Raw genomic sequence first — 23,746 nt, forward strand, 5'->3', positions numbered from 1 at the left:
AACCATAGAATTCTAAAACTCTTGTCAGGGTTTATTAATCAGTTTTGTAATTCCATACAGTTATTAAATTCTGCATAAAAAAAACATCCATCTGTTTATCCATTATATTACTCCATTCATGACAATAAAATTCTACAAATCATCGCACATACAGAGCTCAGCAGTGTCTCGCACACAGGGTACAGCCAACGCATTACTTTATACTCTGTGTCCTAAATCCTACCTGTTGTTAATAATGAATGAACTGAGAAAATCTAATCCAGAAAATATGGAGTACAGTAAGTGTCCTGGTTTGTACTTTGTACAGGTGTGATATTTCATTTACAACTATCATGACTGAGATCTAAAAATTGTGTTTCCAAAATGTTTCTGATAGTATGTGTATACATCTAAAAAAGGTAATGTATTCTCATATCAAATGGCAGTACACACAACAATAAAAATACAGACTAACAAACTTACATCAAATAATTCATTTGTTATTTGTTCTTAAACATGAGGGAGACTAGATGCACTTATTATCATGCATATTTATTTTTGATATATATGGTCTCTGGTTGCACTGGCCCATCAATCATATCTTCCTCCACCCCTTGAAGACACCATTGGTGGTTGCACACTTCTAGCGCCTCCCACTCAGCTTTAAAGGCTTTCATTGGATCAGGGGGTGTCATCATTCCCGCCCCTGACATCTGCTCCTGCATGGATTTGGTCTGATCAGCCGCTACAATAAATTGCTATTATATTAGTTTACAAATTTACAAATTGAAATGAAACATCCATTTATTTTCTTATTTTATCACACCCTATTACTCGTAAAAAAAAAATATATACAAAGCCTTGTTCTGTTGTTGAAAAAAAGATGGAAATATTTTATAGAATTTTTTTTTTATTTCATAGTGAATATATTTTTGTACAGATGTATTTGGGGTGTCCCTAAATTTTACAATTTTGCTTTAGCATCAAAATTAAAAGCATTATTCATGACTTAAATTAGAACAATGACTAAGATTAGAACAATGACATCATAGTTGACCTTCACCTACTCTATTTTTCAAGCAAACTTTATTATTTAAAGAATTAAGCATTGACTACTTCAACTCTGGCTTAGATCTATAACATAGATTTATCTTTTTAGAGCACTTTTAAGTGACCCTAAAAACTGCTTATTGAAAGAAAAACACTTAAACATTTTTGATATAATTGTTTGAAGGAAATTTCAGTAAACTTTAGAAAATGCATCACTTTTTGCTGTCATTTCCTTCAAATTTTGTAAATATTGAGACAGTAGTGAACAGAATCTACTTTATAAAACAAAACAGAATCTAAAGCTTTGAATTATTCGTATCTACAAGACCCCTTAAAGACCCAACTTTAAGTTAACGCCCCCAAATTTTACCTGTGTAGCGATCAATGATAAGCTGCTGGTCAATCAAACTTTTAATAATAGAGCTTAGGTTGATTGACATTTGCAGAGACCTTGGTCTACAGCTACCTGAGAAAGATGTTTTGATAACAATCATGGCTAATGATGACCAGCAGTCTTCAGATCTCGAGGAAAGCCCCAGTATACCTGAGTTTTGATAGCATTGACTCACACCTAGAATATTTTAATTTCTAACGTCCCCTATACAATGCAATTTATCATCGTATTTTCTCTCTCCATCTTTATACATGTATTATAGATTAAACAATCAGAAATCAAACAATAATAATAAAAAAAAAAAAAAAAACAAACAAACATAAGTTATTGGAATATTTTCTATTAATGATTTGTTGTGGCTTTATATTTATAAAAACATGAACAATTCTTTATTGGTGCAGCACATCAACATGTATAATGGTTATATTGCCCATGCGTAAAGCTGTTACAGTAGTTTTAAAAAAATGCTTCTGTTTGAGATACCACATGGATTATAAATTACACAATCAGAAATCAAACAATAGTATAAAAAAAAAAAAAAAAAAAGCATAAATAAGTTATTGAGATATTTCTACTTATAATTTATCACGGCTTTATATTTAGAGAGAGAGAGAGAGTTACTGAGATATTTCTATTTATAATTTATCACGGCTTTTATTTATAAAGATAAATAGAGAGAGAGAGAGAGAGAGTTATTGAGCTATTTATAATTTATCACGATTTCATATTTATAAAGAGAGAGAGAGAGAGAAATGTGTAAAACTGTAGCAATAGTATAGATGAAATAATATGGCATGGCAATAGTGTTGCATACGTATGACAATAATTACTCATTTAGTCAATGATTGAGAGTAAGGGAGAGAGAAGGGGAGGGGGGTAGACTAGCTATGTGTCAGCTTCTGTTTGGGATACCATCGTTACACAAACACTACGTCCACAGAAACCCTAAAGAGAGAGAGAGAGGAGGGGGGGTAGACTTCGTGTCAGCTTCTGTTTGGGATACCACCATTACGCAAACACTACAGCTACAGAAACCCTACAGACGGCCCATATTGAGGGGTATCTTGATCATTCTTCATTTGGTTGTACATGTACACAGATCTACTTGGATTTATTCATTCTCTCGAAACATGGATATTTTACCTACTACACCCACGACATCGCGAACTCCCAAGACACCAGGAAGTGCCCGGAAACGCCGGGTAATATTATATTCAGGAAATTATTTATATGCAATATATAACAATTTAATTAGAAGTTTTAAAAAGCAAAGGTTTAGAAATGGGCTAAACCTGTCATTTGCAATACATAAATATGACCAAGTTTGAAGGTTTACGGGAAATAGAAATGCGGTATGCATGTAGGTAGAAATTTAAATTTTTATTTTTTTTTTTGCACAAATCAAGACACTAAGCATAATTTGTAATAACCTGAGAAATTTCCTGTGTATATCATAAAAATATACACAACAGCTGATCTCTTGGCCAGGTAAATAACATTGACCGTGGATAAGCTCCGCCCACATTCAGTGATCCGTGGAGCAACCCTACGGTGTTTTTTTTGGGTCTTTAACTGATATCATAAATGATATCTAATGGAAACAAGAAAGAATTCTTACAATTATCCTGGCCCAGTATAAGTGTATAGAAGCTCCTCAATCCAAAGACATTCAGGAAATACCAGGAAGCCGAGCTAACCCTGAAATTGAAACAGATATACATTTGTATTTCTGTCATTGAAGTTTACACTTAACAACAAAAATTACATAAACACCAATATAATGAATATATTTCTTTCATTTCTGTATGTGTTACACTTGTATTAAGGGTGACATCAAAAGGTCAATGTCTGATAAAAAACTTTAATTCACTTACTAGTTGTCATATTATGTTTACACTTTTATCTGTACGCTTAATCTATTCTTAGTTGGGGAATCCGCATTCATTTCTATAAATACATTTGGCTTAGTGCGCATGCACAGTATTGTGTAACCAATCAAATTATTCAGAAGTATTGAATGTGGTACAGTTATGTCGACTTGTGTGTATTACAAACATCACACTAGTTTTCATCAAGACCCCCCTCCCCCTCTCAAAACTTCATATAATGAATTTTGACTCAAAAAGATTATCATGAAATACACAATAGTACTAAATAACAATCTATATATGTTTTTTAATGTTTATTAACAAATGTGGTCTTTTAATGTCACCATGCCTACATCCACTCAGTCAAGGTCAATAAATGTGTGTATATCGTAAACATGTTAGTTAATACATCAAAAAACGCTGTACTGACACAGAATAGGAGCGTTTAAAAAGATTAACTCATACCAAAATTATTTTTAAAAGTATCATATGTATAATAAAACTGAGGTCAGATGACCAAAACTTGCGTGAGTTTTTAACTACTCTCACCAAACTATTTTTATACGACATTGATCTTTTGATCTTGCCTCTTATATAGATCTACTATGTAAGTGTACAGTGTATTTAGTTTTGTGTACCATGCAACACTGTTTTTCACCAAATAAACAATTTGATTGCAATTCAAAACTGAATTAAAATTTCCTGGTTTATGGGAACCAGGTTCTCTTATTCAGTGTAGCATGTATCAAGTACCGGTATTTTTGACATCCAGAAAATTTGGTGGATTTTTCTCGAAACGTACAATGTACAGTTGTCGTTCGAAATGTTGCCAATTTATCTTAAAGGTACTAATGAACGATCCCCACCCCCACCCCACCCCCCTCCTTTGACTCATAGAATCATTAAAATTTAATGACTCTTCAACTATTCGGTCTGCAAAAAGGGGGGGGGGGGGGGGGGGGTCCGGACCCCCTGGACCACCCCACCCCCACGGATCTGCCATTGTATTTTTATCTTAATATTGCAAATATATGAAAATGATTTTGTTTAACATATACATGGCCCATAACTTTTTGAAAATCTGCCTTAAAAATGTTAAAAGTTATTTTGACAATTTTCAAAGACAGTAAATAATCATCAGCTTTATCCCATCATTCCAAAATAGGAATCACTTCAGAGAAAAATAAATCTCCATTTCAGTTTCTATTTCAACAAGGAATATTTTTGTTTATAATATTTACATTTCTGGACCATAAACAGCTATTATCACACAATGTCCTTTGTTTACAATTAAATGCATCATAGATATGAAAACGAATTTGTGGTTTGATATTCCAACTTCAAGAAATACGTCAGCTCACCATGAAGCGTCTAGTGATACCAGCTCCACTCCTCGCTGTAACATGGGCTTAAATCGTAGAGTCAGGGGGAAAGGAACTTTGGCTACAAAAATACGATAAAAATTGTCAAGGTCATCTGCATATTTATATCCAATTCAGTCCAGTGTGATTATTTTGAAACTTCAATATGACACATATTTTAAAAATCAATTTGTTTGATAGTTATTTACTTACTTGTCAAAAACCCTGAGAACGCCCAGTTAATCCAGCCTCCGATAATTATCATTGGTAAAACATTGGTAACATTGCCCTTCAGCATGTCTGTCATCATAGATGGGTCTACAAACAAACACAGCATTATCGTGAGCACTTCCATGTATATAGCAATACATGTATATAGCAAAGTGCTAATTTAAAATCTCTCATGACAATTACAACATCTAAGTTTAGGTATAGCTTAAAATTCAAGGATAATAGTTGATGTAACAGGTATAGCTAGTTCTCTACGTCCCGCGTGACTCGACAACAGGGGCATAAAGATCACTAAAATTCACACCTAAAGGGTTCACAAAATTATGCTCCATCATCATACACTGAAGATGTCATTCCAATCCAATTCACGTCAACATTATTAAGGTCTTCCGTTGTTACGGAAGACCTTCTACTGATTGTGCTGGTTAAGATTATTCTTATTATTCTTCTTTTTTTTCTTTTTCCTAGACGCTAACTTTGAAGCTTCATATCTCGCTCATTTCTGCATGGATTTTGCTCAAATTTTCAGGGTTTATAAACTTTATAGAATGATTTTAAAATAATGTACTACATTTCAGAAATTCCCTTCTGTTCACGAGTTATTCCCCTTTGAATGAAATTTTAGGGGCTTTGGTTTCCAGACAAAGGCTCCGATACTGTATAAGCTTGAGCAGAAAATGCATCGAAAATGAAAAGTAGGAGCATTCTAGTTGTGCACATCGTTTTATGTTTTTTGATTACAGCGTTCGAAATGGTGGTTGACAGGGTTAAAAAATTAGGACGCCTAAAGGAGCAAAAAATTACACATATTTTCCTTTGTATCTTTTAAACTAAAAATATTTTGTTAAGACGTGTAGAACAAAAGTTGTGCAAAATGTTAAGAGCTTTCTTTTGATATCCCTAAAAAGGGGCTGGCCCCTTAAATTAGGGATCTGGGGATCTTCAAAGTTTTCGCTTTATAACTCAAAAATGGTAAATATTTCGATATGGCTTTCGCTGGAAAAGTTGTGCTTTAACATCTTATTGATCTCATAAACATAATATTTTGCTCGAGTATTGTGTTATATATGAGTAAAATGCTTGACCCGCAAACAGGTAACCGTATCATTAGGTAGGTGAAGGGGGAAAAATATGTATAACTTACTTCGGCACGTGCCCCTGGCGTGAAATTCATACGCGACTTCTGTGCGCACTGTGTACATAATATACTTACATGTATTTACGCAGATAGATATTAAAGTTTAATAAAATATTCAAGATTTGAGAGCAATTTATTTGATTTGTATGTATAAATAATTCAAACTCGATGAATTATTCTCTTCAGTCTGAATATTATGCTATCATAATTTTGTTGTATGATAAAATATTGTTAACAGCTATAAACCTTTATTGTATGTCCTGAGCCATAAATTTCATAAATTTAAATAGTAATTTTTTGTTCATTATTGGGACTGAAAAGTTAAATGCTGAAAGAATTTAATCCCACATACACGCACGCCTCAAAAGACTGATTCGTGGAATGAGATCATACACGCATGTACTTGAGTAGTATAAATTTATTAAACACCTAACTATAAAAATTTATAGTACACCTTTATAGCTTCATTTCAATGATATATATTAAATTCTCAAACTATTTCATAAGTACATACGAGAAGTCAGAATCGCCAGCGTAGCCAAACTACTTATATCGTTACAGTACTTATCTTCCTGTCACAGTACAGTTGATTATTTTCTTTCTAAAAACTTAACTTGTATTCATCTTTTGTAAAATCACTGGATAATTATTTCAAATAATTTTTCCCGGGGTGATGTTACGTATAACATATCAAGAGGGAAAGAAGGCGAAAGTTAGATCCCACACACACATACTCATGTATGGTTCCTGTATTTTTATGTTAACTAGGCTGCATTAGGACCTGACCCAAGGACATATGGTCAAGTTTAAGGTTTTTATGTCACACAGCTCCGATGGAAGACCTCTCGTTGCTTTGCAACGAGCTTGGCTCTAGTTACACATATATTTCAATCTTAATTCTAACCAACATAGATGTAGGACGGAGAGATTCCTGTGTCCTGACATGATTTGAAGATGACAAAGAACTAAATCCTTGCCATCTTAACACACAATAACCTGTCATTGGGTTTTTGGTATTTGATTCCCTCTTTTCTGTTTTGAAATAACCACTATTTTCTGCATTGAAAAAGCTCTTCCTCATTAAAAATCCCTACAAAATGCAAAAAATAAACAATTATGTCTGAAAATAAAAGTTGTAGATATATACATGTTGTTTCTTTGATTCAGTTAGTCTTTAATACTTTATTTTTAACGTAGAAAGAAGATATTAAAAAAAATGTATTTTGAAACAGAATTTGGTTTCTACACTTCAGTTCATTCAATAGATTACAAATTTAGCATTCTCTATCTGTAACACCTAACAATTACCTGTTTTGTTATGAATTTCCCATTTTCTCTTAGGATCTTGCTCCTTATTAGTACGTGACTGAAATTTGAAAATGAAACTTGTTAAAGCTGAAGATTATTAACACTCAGATTTTGCATATAACATTACAACTCTGTCTAATAATGTTTACTATGTAACCAACATCGAACAGTTACCAGCAACCTGCAGTATTATCATCTGTTCAACAGCTGTAACAGCACCAGGGCTATAAACAGCACCAGGGCTAACAGCACCGAGGCTTCAAGCTAACTTTTTATGTCACCAGTTCAGCCGGACTGATGGAGTATAATTTCAACCAGTCCACAAAAAATTTACCACTCCACCAGTTTTCCAGAAATAATTAAACATATTTGCTAATGCTATTTAAAACGAAGTAATGAAATTTAAGTAGATATGCCTCAGGCAATATTGTAACACTTCATGTGTGATTTATATTTACTAATAGGGTGCATCTGATATTTAGAGAGGAATGCAATTTTATGCGTGTTTAAGATTCCATAAGTTTGTTTTCCAAAATGATGTTTAGAAAATTGACCATTCCCATCGGACTGAATGGCGCAAACGTCAGTCAGTCCGCCAGACTTTTAACCAGTCACGGACTGACATGCATAATTATGTTAATTTTGAGTCCTGAGCACTCATTTGCTGACCTGAATGGATCAGATAAAGTCTGTTGATCTTGTACAAGTAAAAATAATTTCATTCAACTTTTTATCATTATTAAAGATATGGATATTCTACAAATCCAGTTAGAGATAAAATTCATTCCATATGTTTGTAATACATGTAGTAGCAAACATATTTTTGAATCAGCGAATTTTCATAACACACCTTCACTGAATTTCATACATCAATGTGTTTTACAAAAAGGAAAAATGTATTCTGCAGGTCTATATCTGGATTGCCATTGTAACAATAAATCCAGAGAGTTCCTTAAAAAGAAAATATTTTACACAAGTTGTTTTATGTTGTTTACACTTGGATTTATGTATAGTTTTGGAAAAAAATAACTTTCTTTATACTACATGTACTGCTTTTATGTTAAGCACTGTCACTGACTATCTAATAATTAATGCACACAGAGCTGATGTCCTCTGCCTTGCTATTGATTCAAGAGTAAATGGGATCGAAAAATATTGTAACTGTGATGAGAGTATCAAGAAACAGATTATTTTAACTAGTGTTTAATGGCAGAACACTTATTTTGGATGATTTCACGCGGAGTAACAAAAATCCTCCGGTCTCCAGTCCTATATGACATAGATCCAGTAATAGAGCCAAATTAGATCCAAGGCTAAAATAAAATATATACATGTGCATTTCTGGTTTCCAGACCCTACCTACTTAATACTGCCAACTCTAAAGAGTGAGTAAAGACTTTATTGACAATATACATCATATATATAAATAAAATAAAAATGTGCAATTTTCACAATGAATTTTTTCTTTTCTTTTCGCATTTGAGTTTCTCTGATGAACTACTATTGATCTTCAAAATGTTTTAAAATGTAATTGTAATGTATATAGATATGTATTCATTGTGTATCAAAAACTAAGATTTCAAATAAATGTTTCAATAAAGTAAAATGTTTTACCTACCTAATATTTTTGGGGAGGGAAATAGGAAAGATATATTTTATTTCGGCCTAAGGAAATACTGCTTCACAGTGCAGTGTGTACACCCAAACATGGAATACTTTGCCAAATCAAGTTGTTTGTGCTAAAACCCTCAACTTATTCAGAATAGATTGGACAATTGGTGGGATGATCAGGACGATTATAGATCCCAGGGCTCGTGCTGCCCATCGCATTTGTCGCATTTTGCAATTTTTCAGAAAAAATGCGACAGAAATTCCGGAAATGCGACACGGACATTTCGTATTTTAGTATTCGCGCGCCATTTTGAATTTCAGCTGTTGGCATCCAAACAGCCTCAGGGCTGTTTTACCTGTGCAGAATGTGGATACCCTGTCGCATGGGAACAATAAGACTTAGGGGCGTCTTGTTTATTTAGCAGTTTACACAAAACAAAGGGTTGATCCTCTATGTGCAGGTAAGTGTGAATGAAATGAACTTTGCACGTGCCAGTTGCCTACAGTACATATCGTAATTTTAGAGATACCTGGAGTCATTACTGGGGAGCTACCTGTTTTGTACTGGATGGAATAAAAAGCGTGTGATTGTGCACACAAGCTAGTCAATGGAAGATACTTCCGTGTTAATAAAAATATATAAAATTTAATTTGTCGGTTCATCACAGTACAAAAGCGATTTCATCTAGAAAGGTAAACTAGAATGTTCAGCTATATTTTCTAATCCATTTAACATTAGTATAGTGTATAAATAGAGGAATGTTGGGAAATTGCATTATTCTTTAGGTCTTTAGTTTGATCTATTTAGAAAATGGCCATGAGGAAACGCAAAACAGTAGGTTCTTCTGAAATTGCTATCCTGTCATCTTTTGACTTCACATCATCTTAAGCCATTTAAAATTTGTTTCAGACTTCATGAAGTCCCTTCTCCTCTACATGATGAGATTCACCAAAGGACCACTTTGTCATTCTGGATTTCAAGATGAAAACAGGATTCTTCAGTGAAAATGTGATGTGAAACTATGATCATGTGTTATGTATTACAGTAATTAATTTTCAGTGACTTTCTAGACTGCAAATTTAATGAGTAATATATGTCATTTACACTACTAAAATGATTAATAAACATTTAGAAACTCATTTCTTGTCTTTATTTAATATAGCCAGTTTATATGCTATGAAATACTCCTATTTTTCTGGTATGAAATAGAATTGAGTCAACTTAGCCAAAAACAATATTTAGAAATAAAACCATTATTGTGCTGCAATGTCATCAGACTGACTAAAAAGCAATCTGCTGAAATACGATCGATTTTCACAATATCCTAATAATTATAGTGAGCGCAGCGAGCCAGCGCGGAGCGCTGGCTTGTACTGCGAGCTATAATGACTAGAGCGCGGGAAATAATCCGAGCTAAATCTCAACCTCTAACAAGAATTTTTTTTTGACGCCAATCCCAGAAGTCCCTCATACAATATGGCGGATGGTTCGATTCGTAAAATAATAATTAAAAAAAATCTTTGAAGTATTACAAACCTTTCTTATTTGAAAGGAAAGGATGACAATCATATTCTTCCCCCTTTCTTTTTCTTTTTAAAATATTGTCTAAAGAAATGTAAACAGTCACGTCACAACTACCAGGCTACGTCACAACACGCTCGTTGCATTTCCCGCTAAACTGGTTCCTACATTGGCGAGAAGAGCAAGACAGTAATCCTACGTATTGACAGTGAACGAGATCAGTTTTCCTTGTTTTCAATATAAATTTTATGAAAATGTATTCAGATATGCTGCACTCGCCCCAACGGTCACACCGTAATCATATTAGTGATTTGTGATAAAAGCTAAACAAAGCTATGTTGTATACATTGTGTAAGAATAATCAGAGATATAATAGCGAGCCAGCGCCCGTACTGCGAGCTCTAATGACTAGAGCACGGGAAATAATCCGAGCTAAATCTCAACCTCTAACAAGAATTTTTTTTTGACGCCAATCCCAGAAGTCCCTCGTACAAAATGGCGGATGGTTCAATTCGTAAAATAATAATTAAAAAAAATCTTTAAAGTATTACAAACCTTTCTTATTTGAAAGGAAAGGATGAATATCATATTCTTCCCCCTTTCTTTTTCTTTTTAAAATATTGTCTAAAGAAATGTAAACAGTCATGTCACAACTACCAGGCTACGTCACAACACGCTCGTTGCATTTCCCGCTAAACTGGTTCCTACATTGGCATTGACAGTGAACCAGATCAGTTTTCCTTGTTTTCAATATAAATTTTTTGAAAATGTATTAGATATGCTGCGCTCGCCCCAACGGTCACACCGTAATCATATTATGTTGTATATGCTTCTTGAATAACATACATGAAATATAGATCTACAGTAAACATGTATGAGTCGATGCACGCGCGCCAGGTTGCGACACAAAATGTTGGTCCAGTGTGAGCCATGAGATCCGAAATTAACAATAACATCATCGGAAGTCACAAGTTTAAGTTATGCTTAGTATCGGAGGAAGAGACCAATAATGAGGATCCAAAAGGAGCCTGCATCGGAAATCAACGTTACGTAAGTATATCATTGTGCAGCTGAATATTCGAATTTCCTCTATTCCCACACGAGCACCCGGCTCGGGTCTTACGCTTGCTTGTAAACTGAGGAAATTCGAACACAAACAGAACAGCGTCATTCCTCACCTATCAGTTACTTGTTGCAATTCCGTCTTCTTTTCCGAAGACAAAAGTATTGTTACGTAGTGCTTTATGATTCCAGTGAAGAATGTGATTAATACAATGGGCAAAAACACCCAAATTCGGATATCCGAGTCCAACAGCAACTCCGCCATACTGCAAAACCGGAAATATATTTGGAAACGTCTTATTTGTGGTAATGATTTATCGTATGCAATTTTCTCTCTTTATCTATCCGATTTTAAAGTAAAGAAACAAAATCTAATTTATCTCAATTTGAATATCTCATAGAAAATTATTTAAATTAATATCATTATTACTAATTTTAATGTTGCAAAACAGGGGAAGTCACTCTGAATTTTATATGATACAGCATGTGTGCAGAAAGTATCCCATCAAAAGTATTGCAGTATGAACAGTTTCTGAATGAAAGATTGAAGACAGATCTTAGGTAGTGGAATTGCTTATGTTCAATCATATTTATTTCTACAATTTTTATATGCTGTTACGTCATAACTGTTCATCATGTGATACAGACCTTGCTCACACAGCTGTCACCCTCACAACATTTTTATGATTTTAATTTAGATATAGTCTCATTGTAATGTACTATGATATTATGTACTATAGATAAACTGTCTCGAATATTTAATGTATGTGTATACGGTATCATGTAGTTATGTTTAATTGATAGTAAAGTAAATTTATTTAAAGTCGGCACTATATACATTCAACAAATCAAAACACAAGCTCTGTAGAGCTTTTCAACCGACTAATAATATCGACTAATAATACTGATAATATTGTATACTATAAATAAGCTGTCTCGAATACTTGGAGTACAGAACTTCTAATAGGTATCAGGAGTACTTGTACCCAGGAGAACCCGAACTTTGTCATTTTAACAAATAGAAATGTGGGTACAAGTTCTCCTAGAGAAAAACTTGTCAATTGTATTATTAAAAATCTGTGTACGAGTTCTCCTGCAGAAAAAACTTTGTCATTTCAGTCATAAAAATCTGGGTACGAGTTCTCCCAGAGAAAAAAACATAGTTATTTTATCTGATAAATATGGGTACGAGTTCTCCTGGAGAAAAACTTTGTCATTTCTGTCATAAAAATCTAGGTACGAGTTCTCCCGGAGAAAAAAAAAACTTAATCATTTTATTAAATGGATTCTCCTGGAGAAAAACTACGTCTTTTTTGTCATATAAATTGTGGTAAGAGTTCTCCTGGAGAAAAAGTTTGTCATTATATAGTAATCAAAATTTTGATATGAGTTTATCTCATTAAGAATTGTACCATTTTAGGTTTTGGAATCTGGTTGCAATTTCTCCTTGAAAAAATCGAGGATTTCACACATTATACATAATTTACTATGAACAAGCCTTTCAATCGAATAAAAAAAGTAAATACAATGATCATACTTGTTTGTTGTTTTGTTTTTTCATTTGAATTGCTGATTGGCTAGAGACAATAATTGTATAATTATTGCAATTAAACACCAATTTTAAACCTGCGACATTGTATTTTTATAGAGTACCTCTATTCTCCGCCACATGGAGATTTTTTATGACAAAATGACGAAGTTTTTCACCAGGAGAACTCATACCCAGATTTTTATGATAGAAATGACAAAGTTTTTTTCTGCAGGAGAACTCGTACCCAGATTCATCAGATAAAATGATAATGTTTTTTTCTCCAGGAGAACTCGTACCCAGATTTTTATGACAGAAATGACAAAGTTTTTCTCCAGGAGAACTCATACCCAGATTTATCTGATAAATAAAATGACAAAGTTTTTTCTCCGGTAGAACTCGTACCCACATTTCTATTTGATAAAATGACAAAGTTTTTCTCCAGGAGAACTCGTACCCAGATATTGATGGGTACGACTTCTCTTGGAGAACTCGTACCCAAATTTCTGGGTACGAGTTCTCCTGGGTACGAGTTCTCCAGAAGTCTTCTAATACTGGTCAGTCTGATTGACTTGGCACAGACACTGTCCCTTTGCTCTTGGTACCCTCTGTGTTCAGAACATTTTATCATATTGTTTCACTTTACTTCCCATATAGAATCCGTGTTGTACAGTTCATTACCAATCAGCATTTCTATGAGCCAATTCTAAACTAATTTCAATATAGAAATCCTTTAAATTAAATAATGTGTGTGTGTGGTATACATGTGTATATTGTATCATGTAGTTATAATGTTTAATTGTTAAAATTGTATATACCCCCAGACGGCTTTTGATTGGTGAATAAATTAATAAATATACATTGCACTGTAATCTGTATTCTAGAAGAAAACGCGTCAGACAAAAACGCATCAGACAAATACAATCTTCAACTAAATAGATTAAGTACAAGTACAATCGTATATATTCCATTTTTCAGTCAAGTGGTTGACCAGAGAGATAAGCTCTATGGAGAGGTAGCAGAGTATTTACAGCTGAAAACTGTCATCGAAAGAATTAAGGTATGTTTATTAAACAAAATTCATCACACCCTATTTAAACAATTTGTCTATAGATAGTAACAAATTGCATGCGTTAGTCACTTTACAATGAAACCATTTAAAATGAATCAAAAGGAAAAAATCAAGTAATGCTTTCAAGAAATTCTGTTTGTCAGGTCCTGATAAGAAATTCTGTTTGTCAGGTCCTAATAAATTTTATTAAACTGTCAAGGATGAAACTTGGATATGGGTACTAGAATTTAATTTGTTTTCGAAGTTAAATATAAAAGGTTGTAGTTGATGACAAGGATAGTCTTTTCGGGGTTTTGTTGTGTATTTTGTGTTTGATTGAAATGCACTTGTAAGAATGCTAACCTACACCAACAGTCAAGGGAGCCAAGTGATTAGGGCAATCAATTTGCCTCATCAAACCTAACACTTAACAGAGGTAGTATTGACTGTCCCTTTATGAAGTGTGCAGAAAACGTTTGAAGGTTAAAGAACCCTCACTGCTACAGTCTTGATCTTGTTTCAAGCTTTGTGTTACTTCACCTAAGACTGGTATTAATGACTCTGTAGTGGTTAGGGCTATTATCGGCCTGGTCAGCTCAGTGGTTAGAGCACCTGACTAGTGATGCAGGGCTCCCGGGTTTGATTCCCGGTCCAGCCATTTATTTTCTCTCTCCTATATAAACTACAGTTGGTACCGATGACCACTCCTGCACTGCAGGTTGTTCTGCCAGAGACAAAATAGAATATGGATTGTGTGTCTTCGAGGGCAAAGACAAATTAAAGGAGGGAGGCATGTAGTAGTTAGGGCTATACAGACTGTGAATATTAACCTGGGTAGTTCAGTAGTTAGAGCACCTGACTAGTAATGCAGGGTCCATGGTTTGATTCCCGGTCCAGCCTCAAATTTTCTTCTCTCCTATACATGTACATGTATCTCTCCTATATACTACAGACTCTTTATAAGTAAAAAATTCCTGATTGGGATGTAAAACAACATACAAATATCATACACACTCCATACTTGATTTCCTGTTGTGCTCCAAGATCTTGATTTCCTGTTGTGCTCCAAGATCTTGATTTCCTCTAGTGCTCCAAGGTCTTGATTTCCTGTTGTGCTCCAAGATCTTGATTTCCTCTTGTGCTCAGAATTGAATATAGAAGACCAAAGTCATTGCATGGAATGCAAATTTTAGAATTCCTTGTGTTCCGATTTCAGCACTTGTACGATTATTATTTCATAATGTGTCATGTTAAGTTGTCTTGGTTACAAGTATGATTGGGTTTTTTTCTGTTTCAGGAATCAGATTTCCAAACTAATGGTCTGAAAACCAAAGTGGACTTGGGGTGCAACTTCTATGTACAAGCACATGTGTAAGTTTATTCAAGAGGCATGTTTATATTTGTACGATAATTACTTTCTTTAAAAATCAGAACTAGATGTTAGTATTGACTGCCTTTATTTAACAATTGCCTTCAGAAATAAAAAAAATAATGAAAATATTTTATATTTTGCAGTCCAGATGCCTCCATGATTTTTGTGAGTGTGGGTTATGGATTTTTCTTGGAAATGACCCACACCGAGGCTCTGGCATTCATAGAGAAAAAAGTTTCAATAAATAATGCCAAGATAGATGCCCTTACTACAGAAGTTGCTAAAATAAAGGCCCATATCAAGCTTGTCCTGCAGGTAAGTTAAAATACAGGCCCATATCAAGCTTGTCCTGCAGGTAAGTTAAAATACAGGCCCATATCAAGCTTGTCCTGCAGGTAAATTAAAATACAAGCCCATATCAAGCTTGTGCTGCTGGTAAGTTAAAATACAAGCCCATATCAATCTTGTCCTGCAGGTAAGTTAAAACAAAACAAAGGCTCATATCAAGCTTGTGCTGCAGGTAAGTTAAATACAGGCTCATATCAAACTTGTGCTGCAGGTAAGTTAAAATACAGGCTCATATCAAGCTTGTGCTGCAGGTAAGTTAAAATACAGGCTCATATCAAGCTTGTGCTGCAGGTAAGTTAAAATACAGGCTCATATCAAGCTTGTGCTGCAGGTAAGTTAAAATACAGGCTCATATCAAGCCTGTGCTGCAGGTAAGTTAAAATACAGGCCCGTATCAAGCTTGTGCTGCAGGTAAGTTGGAAATAAAATGAATTTTGCTGAAGTCAGGTTATGAAAGAACAAATCTTCCTCAAAACCATGTTATGAAAGACACATTGGTCCTCTCCCTGTCTGATTTAAAGCTATCCCTATGTACTCCATATTGGGCGCACTTGTTTCAGAAATCCGTGGATGACCTGGTTCACTTTTATTACATGACGTTTTGACCCGGTTTGTCTTGCGAAACGAGTGGGAAATCGGCCGAATATATATCAAAATGTAAAATCAAAAATTATGTATTTTTCAAAGAACATCTGCAAAACAGATTTCATAAAATGGAACCCATGTAAGTTTAAAAATTATAATTGATAATCAGTTTTCTATTCAAATATTTTGTTCACAAACACTGCAAACTCCTCTGATTTCTGAGAAATTCAGTCGCATGCCTGCTCACTACTTTATGCTAATTGAAATTTAAACTCTTTTAATGAATGAAAGATGGATAAATAACGAGCAAGAAAATGTTTATCTATATTTTCCGCCATATTGTTTTCCATGTGCCCGCTCTAAATTTATTGGGCGATCCGGGCTACTTTTCGGTCGACCGACGGCTTAAAAATACTTGAAACAAGTTACTTACCCGCTTCCGGAAGTATCAACCCGCTTGACCCGGGCGATGAAACAAGTGAACCCATAAAGTCTCTACCACTCATTTATTGGGGTATCAACCATATATAATATAGATATATATATGTGTGATATATGTGTGATATATATATATATATATATATATATATATATATACACACACACATATATTCCCAAGCACATCAATAGATATGCATTTTGTTGTTAGGGGCGAGATCAAAAGTTCAATGACAAAAAACTAAATTCACATAGTTTTCACAAGACATCTCCACCCCCATTAAAGGGACTGATTCCTGATTTCCGCCAAAATTTTGTTTTTCCTTTTTAATGATCAAAACCTTCTGTCTAATGTGTTTAAAAGATTTCACTTAAATATTAAGGTTATACATTATCAATTAGAAGTTCATTTTAGAGAGTTTGTTACTTGTTTTGTAAACAAAGATTGCGGTATGTTATTGTTTACGGAATTTTCAAAAGAAATGGATATCAACCAAAGTTTATTATATCTTTCACATTTCAAGCATTCTTTGGGTAGAATGTGTCATCTAAAAGTCAGAATTTGTGACTATGGAAAATTAAGATGCTTTATATTACAAAATTAATATTTCACTGCTTTGTTTTTATACATAACAAGAGATGTTTGTAAAACACATATGCCCCCCCCCCCCCCCCCCCCCATGGTGCAAAATTGAAAAGGGTTATACACACACACATCATTTAATTGAGAGTAGTATCATCAATTCAAAATATTGAGCAGACAATATCTTCCTATGTCAAGAGTGGATTGACCATCTGACCTAAAAATCAATAGGGGTCATCAACTCCTGAAGTTGTACCAGTGTACCAAGTTTGATGTCTGTCAAGCAAAGGGTTCTCAAGATATTGACCGAACAGTATATTCCTATGTCCAGTTTGACCCTTGACCTTTGACCATGTGACCTAAAAATCATTAGGGTTCATCTTTTCCTGAAGATGTACCAGTGTACCAAGTTTGATGTCTGTCAAGCAAAGGGTTCTCAAGATATTGACCGGACAGTATATTCCTATGTCCAGTTTGACCCTTGACCTTTGACCATGTGACCTCAAAATCAATATGGGTCATCTTCTGCTAAAGATATACCAGTGTACCAAGTTTGATGTCTGTCAAGCAAAGGATTCTTGAGACATTCAATGGTCAATATATTCCTATGTCCATTTTGACCCTTGACCTTTGACCATGTGACCTCAAAATCAATAGGTGTCATCTTCTCCTGATGATGTACCAGTGTACCAAGTCTGATGTCTGTCAAGCAAAGGGTTCTCAAGATATTGAGCGGACAGTATATTCCTATGTCCAGAGTAGATTGACCCTTGACCTTTAACCTTTTGACCTGAAAAACAATAGGGGCCCTCTTCTTTTTATAACCAACCCACATATGAAATATCATTACAATCAAGTGAATGGTTCACAAGATATTGAGCAGACAACTCCTGGTCTACCACATGGGGTTAAGACCAGCAGTTTGACCTTGACCTTTGACCACGTGACCTGAAAATCCATAGGGATCATCTACTCTCTGAGGAAAGCCTCTGTATCAATTTTGGCTATTATCAAGCAAAGGGGTCAAAAGATATTGAGCGGACAACACATGGGCTTAAGACCAGAGGTTTGACCTTGACCTTTGGCCATGTGACCTGAAGGTCAATAGGGATCATCTACTCTCCAAGGGTAACCCTTGTACTAAGTTTGGTAGTTATCATGCATAGGGGTCAAAAGTTATTGAGTGGACAACACATGGGGTAAAGACCAGCAGTTTGACCTTGACCTTTGACCATGTGACCTGAAAATCAATAAGGATCATCTACTCTCCAGGGGCAACCCCTGTACCAAGTTTGGTTGTTATCAAGCAAAGGGGTCGAAAGATATTGAGGGGACAACACATGGTCTACAGACCGACCGACAGTTGCAAAACAATATGCCCCCTCTTTTTCAAAGGGAGGCATAAAAAGACTTGAGTCTTTGTTTACATAACACAGATTTAAGGCTAAAATATTGCTTTTATTCTTGCATTCAGAAGGTCAAATTTTGGCTGTCAACATTAAATGAGTTATATTTTTAATGTTTAACATCAAAAATGCAAAATATTTTTTTTTTCAAAAATTGTGAACCAGTCCCTTTAAAACTAAATTTTAACTTACAAGTATAAATAACACTGTATACCCTTTCTACTGTGTATTCACAAATGAAAGTGTGCATTAAAACTACCGGTATTTAGAAATGTTCATTAAAATGTAATATTATTATATGTATGTGGTTTATTTTACAATCGCTTGTCTTTTTTTCTTTTTCCACTAAAGTGTAATTTAATCCATGTAGGATGACAGAAACGTATTGGGGGATTTTATCCCCCACCCCCTAACTGTTTGAATTTAGGTTTTTATCCGACATTGATCTTTTGATCTCGCCCCCTAGGGAATGAACTAAATATTTTTAAACTCTTGTCCCTTTACAATGGCCTGACTGTTACCTTGCATTAAAATCATTCAGTAGTACTAGTACCAACATCAAAGTATGTCACATCGAAATTCAAAGTAGGTCAAAATGACCTCCTCTCTGCAGTGAAAATGTCCTGCCCCAATGTAGGAGGTATATCGTTGTTCTGTCTGAGACATTAATAATAATAATAACTAGACGATCACGTTGCGAGCAACGAGTAGGTCTTCCGTCCGATTTGTTGATGCACTCGGAGTTAAAAAAAAAAAAAAAAAGACAAAATGAGTCCCAATTTAGTTTCCGACTTTAAGACACTTTAGATATAATCAATTTTTCATATCATAAGCTTCTGAAGCAAAGTTGCGGTGAAATTCGTTTGAAATTCGACTCTCCAGGCGAGCCATAAGGCCCGCGGGCCTATTTCTTGATGTCATTTGTTAGCCCTCTATAGACTCAACAACTTTAGTTCTATATGTCTTTACAAAATATTTACCTGTAAAAAGTTATTGAGATCGACCGATATCGACAAAAAATCGACTCTACAGGCGAGCCATTAGGACCATAGGCCTATTTCTTGATATCAATCGATAGATCTCGATAAACTGAACAACTTTTGTTCAATATGTCCTTACAAAATATTTACCAGTTACAAGTTTTTGAAATCGACTGATATCGACAAAAATCGACTCTACAGGCGAGCCATGAGGCCCACAGACCCATTTTTTGATATTGATCGATAGGTTATGACACATTGAACAACTTTTGTTCAATAATGCTTTTCAAAAAATATGTCGTTTTAAAGATATGAGACGTCAAATATTTACGATTTTGGCCCTTAAAATCTCTAATTACGTAACATATGACCTACTTTTTCATTGGATAAGATCAAGCTCGTTGAGATGAACATTTCCGCTTCTACAACTTATTATAAAATATTAATAGTTTCTGAGATATTCTCGAAAACATTTGGACCCTTCTGAACCCCTAATTTAAAGGGCCAGCCCGTTTTGCTTGATATCGTAAGAAAGGCCTTGTCATTTTAAACATTTTTTGCTCAACAAGTATTTAGAAATTCTTTACCGTTCTCGAGTTATCTCTACAACAAATATTTAGGGGCCAAACTGTAGCTCCCTAACGGGGCCACATAGGGAAAAAACGAAATGTACATATTGTTTAGATTATCATTCTGAACAACTTTTGTTCAATAATGCTTTTCAAAATATTTGTCGTTTTCAAGATATGAGGCGTCAATTATTTATGATTTTGGCCCTTAAAATCCCTTATTACGTAACATATGACCTACTTTTTGATTTGATAAGAACAAGCTCGTTTAGATGAACATTTCCGCTTCAGTGACTTATTACAAAATATTAATAGTTTCTGAGATATTCTCATAAACCTTTGGACCCTTCTGGGCCCCTAATTTAAAGGGTCAGCCCCTTTTGCTTGATATCGTAAGAAAGGTCATGACATTTCAAACATTTTTTGTTCAACAAGTATTTAGAAATTCTTTACCATTCTCGAGTTATTTCTAGAAGTAATTTTTAGGAGCCAAACTGTAGCTCCCTAACGGGGCCACATAGGGTAAAAACGAAATATGCATATTGTTCAGATCATCATTCTGAACAACTTTTGTTCTTTATTGCTTTTCAAAATATTTGTCGTTTTCGAGATACAAGGGGTAAAAAAATTATGGTTTTGGCCCTTTAAATCCCTTATTACGTAACATATGACCTAAATTTTTATATGAATAGATTTGGATTGTTGAGGTGAACATTTTTTGTTCTTTGACTTATACCAAAATATTAACGATTTTTGAGATATTTGATCTAGACTTTGAGCCCTTCTAGATCCCTAATTTAAGGGGCTAGCCCCTAAATCTTGATATTTTCGAAAAGATCTCATAAATGTGCACAACTTTTGTTCTACATGTCTTAACAAAGTATTTGCAAGAAAAAAGATATTGGAGATCAAAGGTCAAAAATCGCCGAAATCGGTGAAAATTTTTGGCATCCATTTTTTCAGGTCCAGGCGAGCTTTTAGGCAAATCGCCTCCGGTAAAATCGAATCCCCCACAAATCTTCTAAAATGTTTACTCTATCTTGTGTAGAAATTTCAAGACTCTAGCTTCAAAACTAACGGAGGAGATGTGTGGACAACAAGGCCCTTCAAAAAGTCACTAAAAGAGAGATAACTCCTGACCGGAAGTGACGTCAAGCACGAAATTTTGCAAGCAAGGTCTCGTCACCAAAAGACATCTTTCCTGAAAATTTCGTGAAAATCGATCGAGAAATGGCTGAGAAAAACGCGTGTACTACCAAGGAAAATAATAATAATAATGAAGAAGAAGAACGCGAACAATAATAGTAAGGTCTTCCGCAGGAGACGGAAGACCTTAATAATGAAGAAGAAGAAGAACGCGAACAATAATAGTAAGGTCTTCCGCAGGTGACGGAAGACCTTAATAATAATAATGAAGAAGAACGCGAACAATAATAGTAAGGTCTTCCGACGGAAGACCTTAATAATAATAATAATAATGAAGAAGAAGAACGCGAACAATAATAGTAAGGTCTTCCGCAGGAGACGGAAGACCTTAATAATAATAATAATAATGAAGAAGAAGAACGCGAACAATAATAGTAAGGTCTTCCGCAGGAGACGGAAGACCTTAATAATACCATATTTATATAGCACCCTTTTCATACACTATGTATGCTCAAAGGTGCTTTACAAATGTAATGTACATTATTACCCCGGCAGACCTTATATCAATCAATGTCTGAGACATTAACCTTGGTTATGTGTCAAGGTTAAATCTATGCAACTGATAATGGTCAAATTTGTTACATTTCAATGTAGTTATGCTCACATGCATATTGTATTTAGCTGCAAGTAGAACTATTTATTAAAATTTGAGTGAATTTTGTTATCCTTTTATGTTTCAGGGTTTACAAGAGATCCAGAATTTAGATTATGAAACAGAGAAGCCATACAGAGATGTGTTAAGCTGAGAATTCTGTTAAAAATCTCCATCCAGTATCTAGGATGTATACATGATGAAAGCTTGCCTCGGAGCCTGGAGTACAGAAGACGCATTATTCAATGACTGAAATATTCCAAAATCTAAGCATAGGCTGCAGTGTATTAAAATACTGATTACAAAGCTTTATACTCAAAAAAGTGGGAGTGACTGATCAAATATGTCTGATTTCATTTATATTTTGTCATCTTGTTTAAAATGCCAAAATGAATAAACTAAGAGTAAATGTCTGTGTTTAACATTCATGCCGTATGCTTTTCATTAATTTTTTAAAAGCACCGCCTTAAACATCCCAGAAAGTGGCACTGCCATATTTAATCACCACAGTCAATATTTATTGTATCATGACCATTGATCATAATGTTAAGTTCAAGACCAGTTTACTCAATAAATTAAAGTCGTGAACTGATGTGATATTTAAATACTCAAGTTTTTAACGTACTGTAGATCTGATTTTATTCACAAGAGTTTGAGTTTTACATCATTTCATGAATTCTTACAATGAACTTTATGCATCTGTTGTGTTAAATAAAAAACGAGAGGTACTGTGAGTAATTCTCACCAAGAATGCCCCCCGCTTACCCCAATCTTCCAAAGGGTGTTGTTGATAGGCATAAATTACCTCTTTTCTGAGTGTAAAAAAGAAAGGGGATGACGAAACCTTGGGTAGTCTCTTCTCTAGCGAGAAGTGGATGAGATTGATTGAATGTTGTTTTACGTCCCTCTCGAGAATATTTCTCTCATATGGAGACATCACCATTGCTGGTGAAGGGCTGCAAAATTTAGGCTTATGCTCAGCGCTCATGGCCATTGAGCAGGGAGGGATCTTTATCGTGCTACACCTGCTGCGACACAGGACCTTGGTTTTTGCAGTCTCATCCGAAGGACCGCCCCATTTAGTCACCTCTTACGACAAGTAAGGGTACTGAGGAACTATTCTAGGATCCCCACGGGACGAAATGGATAAGAGATGAAACCATATTGCTACTTCGATGCCCAGTGCGCTTCACTTTCGACCCCAAATTTGATAGGGAACATCGTCCCATGGGTAGTCCATTTGGTGACTGTATGTGGAATGGATAATGCTTTAGAGCTCGGAAACCAGTGCATCTACAGACGAACAACCCAATTCAGTATACCCCCACCCCGCAACAAAGTTGCCGGGGGGGGGGGGGGGGGGGGGGGGGGGGGGGGGGATAAGGGTATGATAACGAATTTTGAAGAAATTTCCATTAGGAAATGAAATGGTCAAATCCTTTGGTGGCCAAAGGCTTCTTAGAAGATTATGATCATGTAGCAACCCAATTCCATTTTCCAGTTTTTAAAACTTGTTATTTATTGCTTATAATGAACAGACTATTTTCAAATGACACTAACCATA

General features: G+C 34.8%; 2 protein-coding genes across 3 annotated transcripts; one reads left to right on the top strand and one right to left on the bottom strand.

Moving 5' to 3' along the window:
* Positions 1-7: 7 nt before the first annotated feature.
* LOC125655031 (ER membrane protein complex subunit 3-like) lies at positions 8-11,789 on the bottom strand. Its single transcript, XM_048885149.2, has 7 exons — positions 11,641-11,789; positions 7,330-7,387; positions 7,018-7,111; positions 4,866-4,970; positions 4,653-4,734; positions 3,042-3,121; positions 8-724 (listed from the first exon to the last, which is right to left on the bottom strand). Exons 1-7 carry the CDS (start codon positions 11,787-11,789, stop codon positions 522-524), a joined length of 771 nt encoding a protein of 256 aa, XP_048741106.1. The 3' UTR covers positions 8-521.
* Positions 11,703-22,591, top strand: LOC125655032 (protein UXT homolog). Of its 2 annotated transcripts, XM_048885151.2 has the most exons (6): positions 11,703-11,830; positions 12,008-12,085; positions 14,031-14,112; positions 15,401-15,474; positions 15,619-15,790; positions 22,271-22,591. In XM_048885151.2, the coding sequence occupies exons 2-6, from the start codon at positions 12,009-12,011 to the stop codon at positions 22,334-22,336; spliced, it is 471 nt and encodes a 156-aa protein (XP_048741108.1). In that variant the 5' UTR covers positions 11,703-11,830; position 12,008; the 3' UTR covers positions 22,337-22,591. The 2 variants fall into 2 exon arrangements, with proteins under 2 accessions (XP_048741108.1, XP_055999520.1); XM_056143545.1 differs by lacking the exon at positions 11,703-11,830 and having other exon boundaries at positions 11,976-12,085.
* Positions 22,592-23,746: the final 1,155 nt, after the last annotated feature.

The sequence above is a fragment of the Ostrea edulis genome, chromosome 7, assembly GCF_947568905.1.
Source record: "Ostrea edulis chromosome 7, xbOstEdul1.1, whole genome shotgun sequence".
NCBI classification, from domain to species: domain Eukaryota; kingdom Metazoa; phylum Mollusca; class Bivalvia; order Ostreida; family Ostreidae; genus Ostrea; species Ostrea edulis.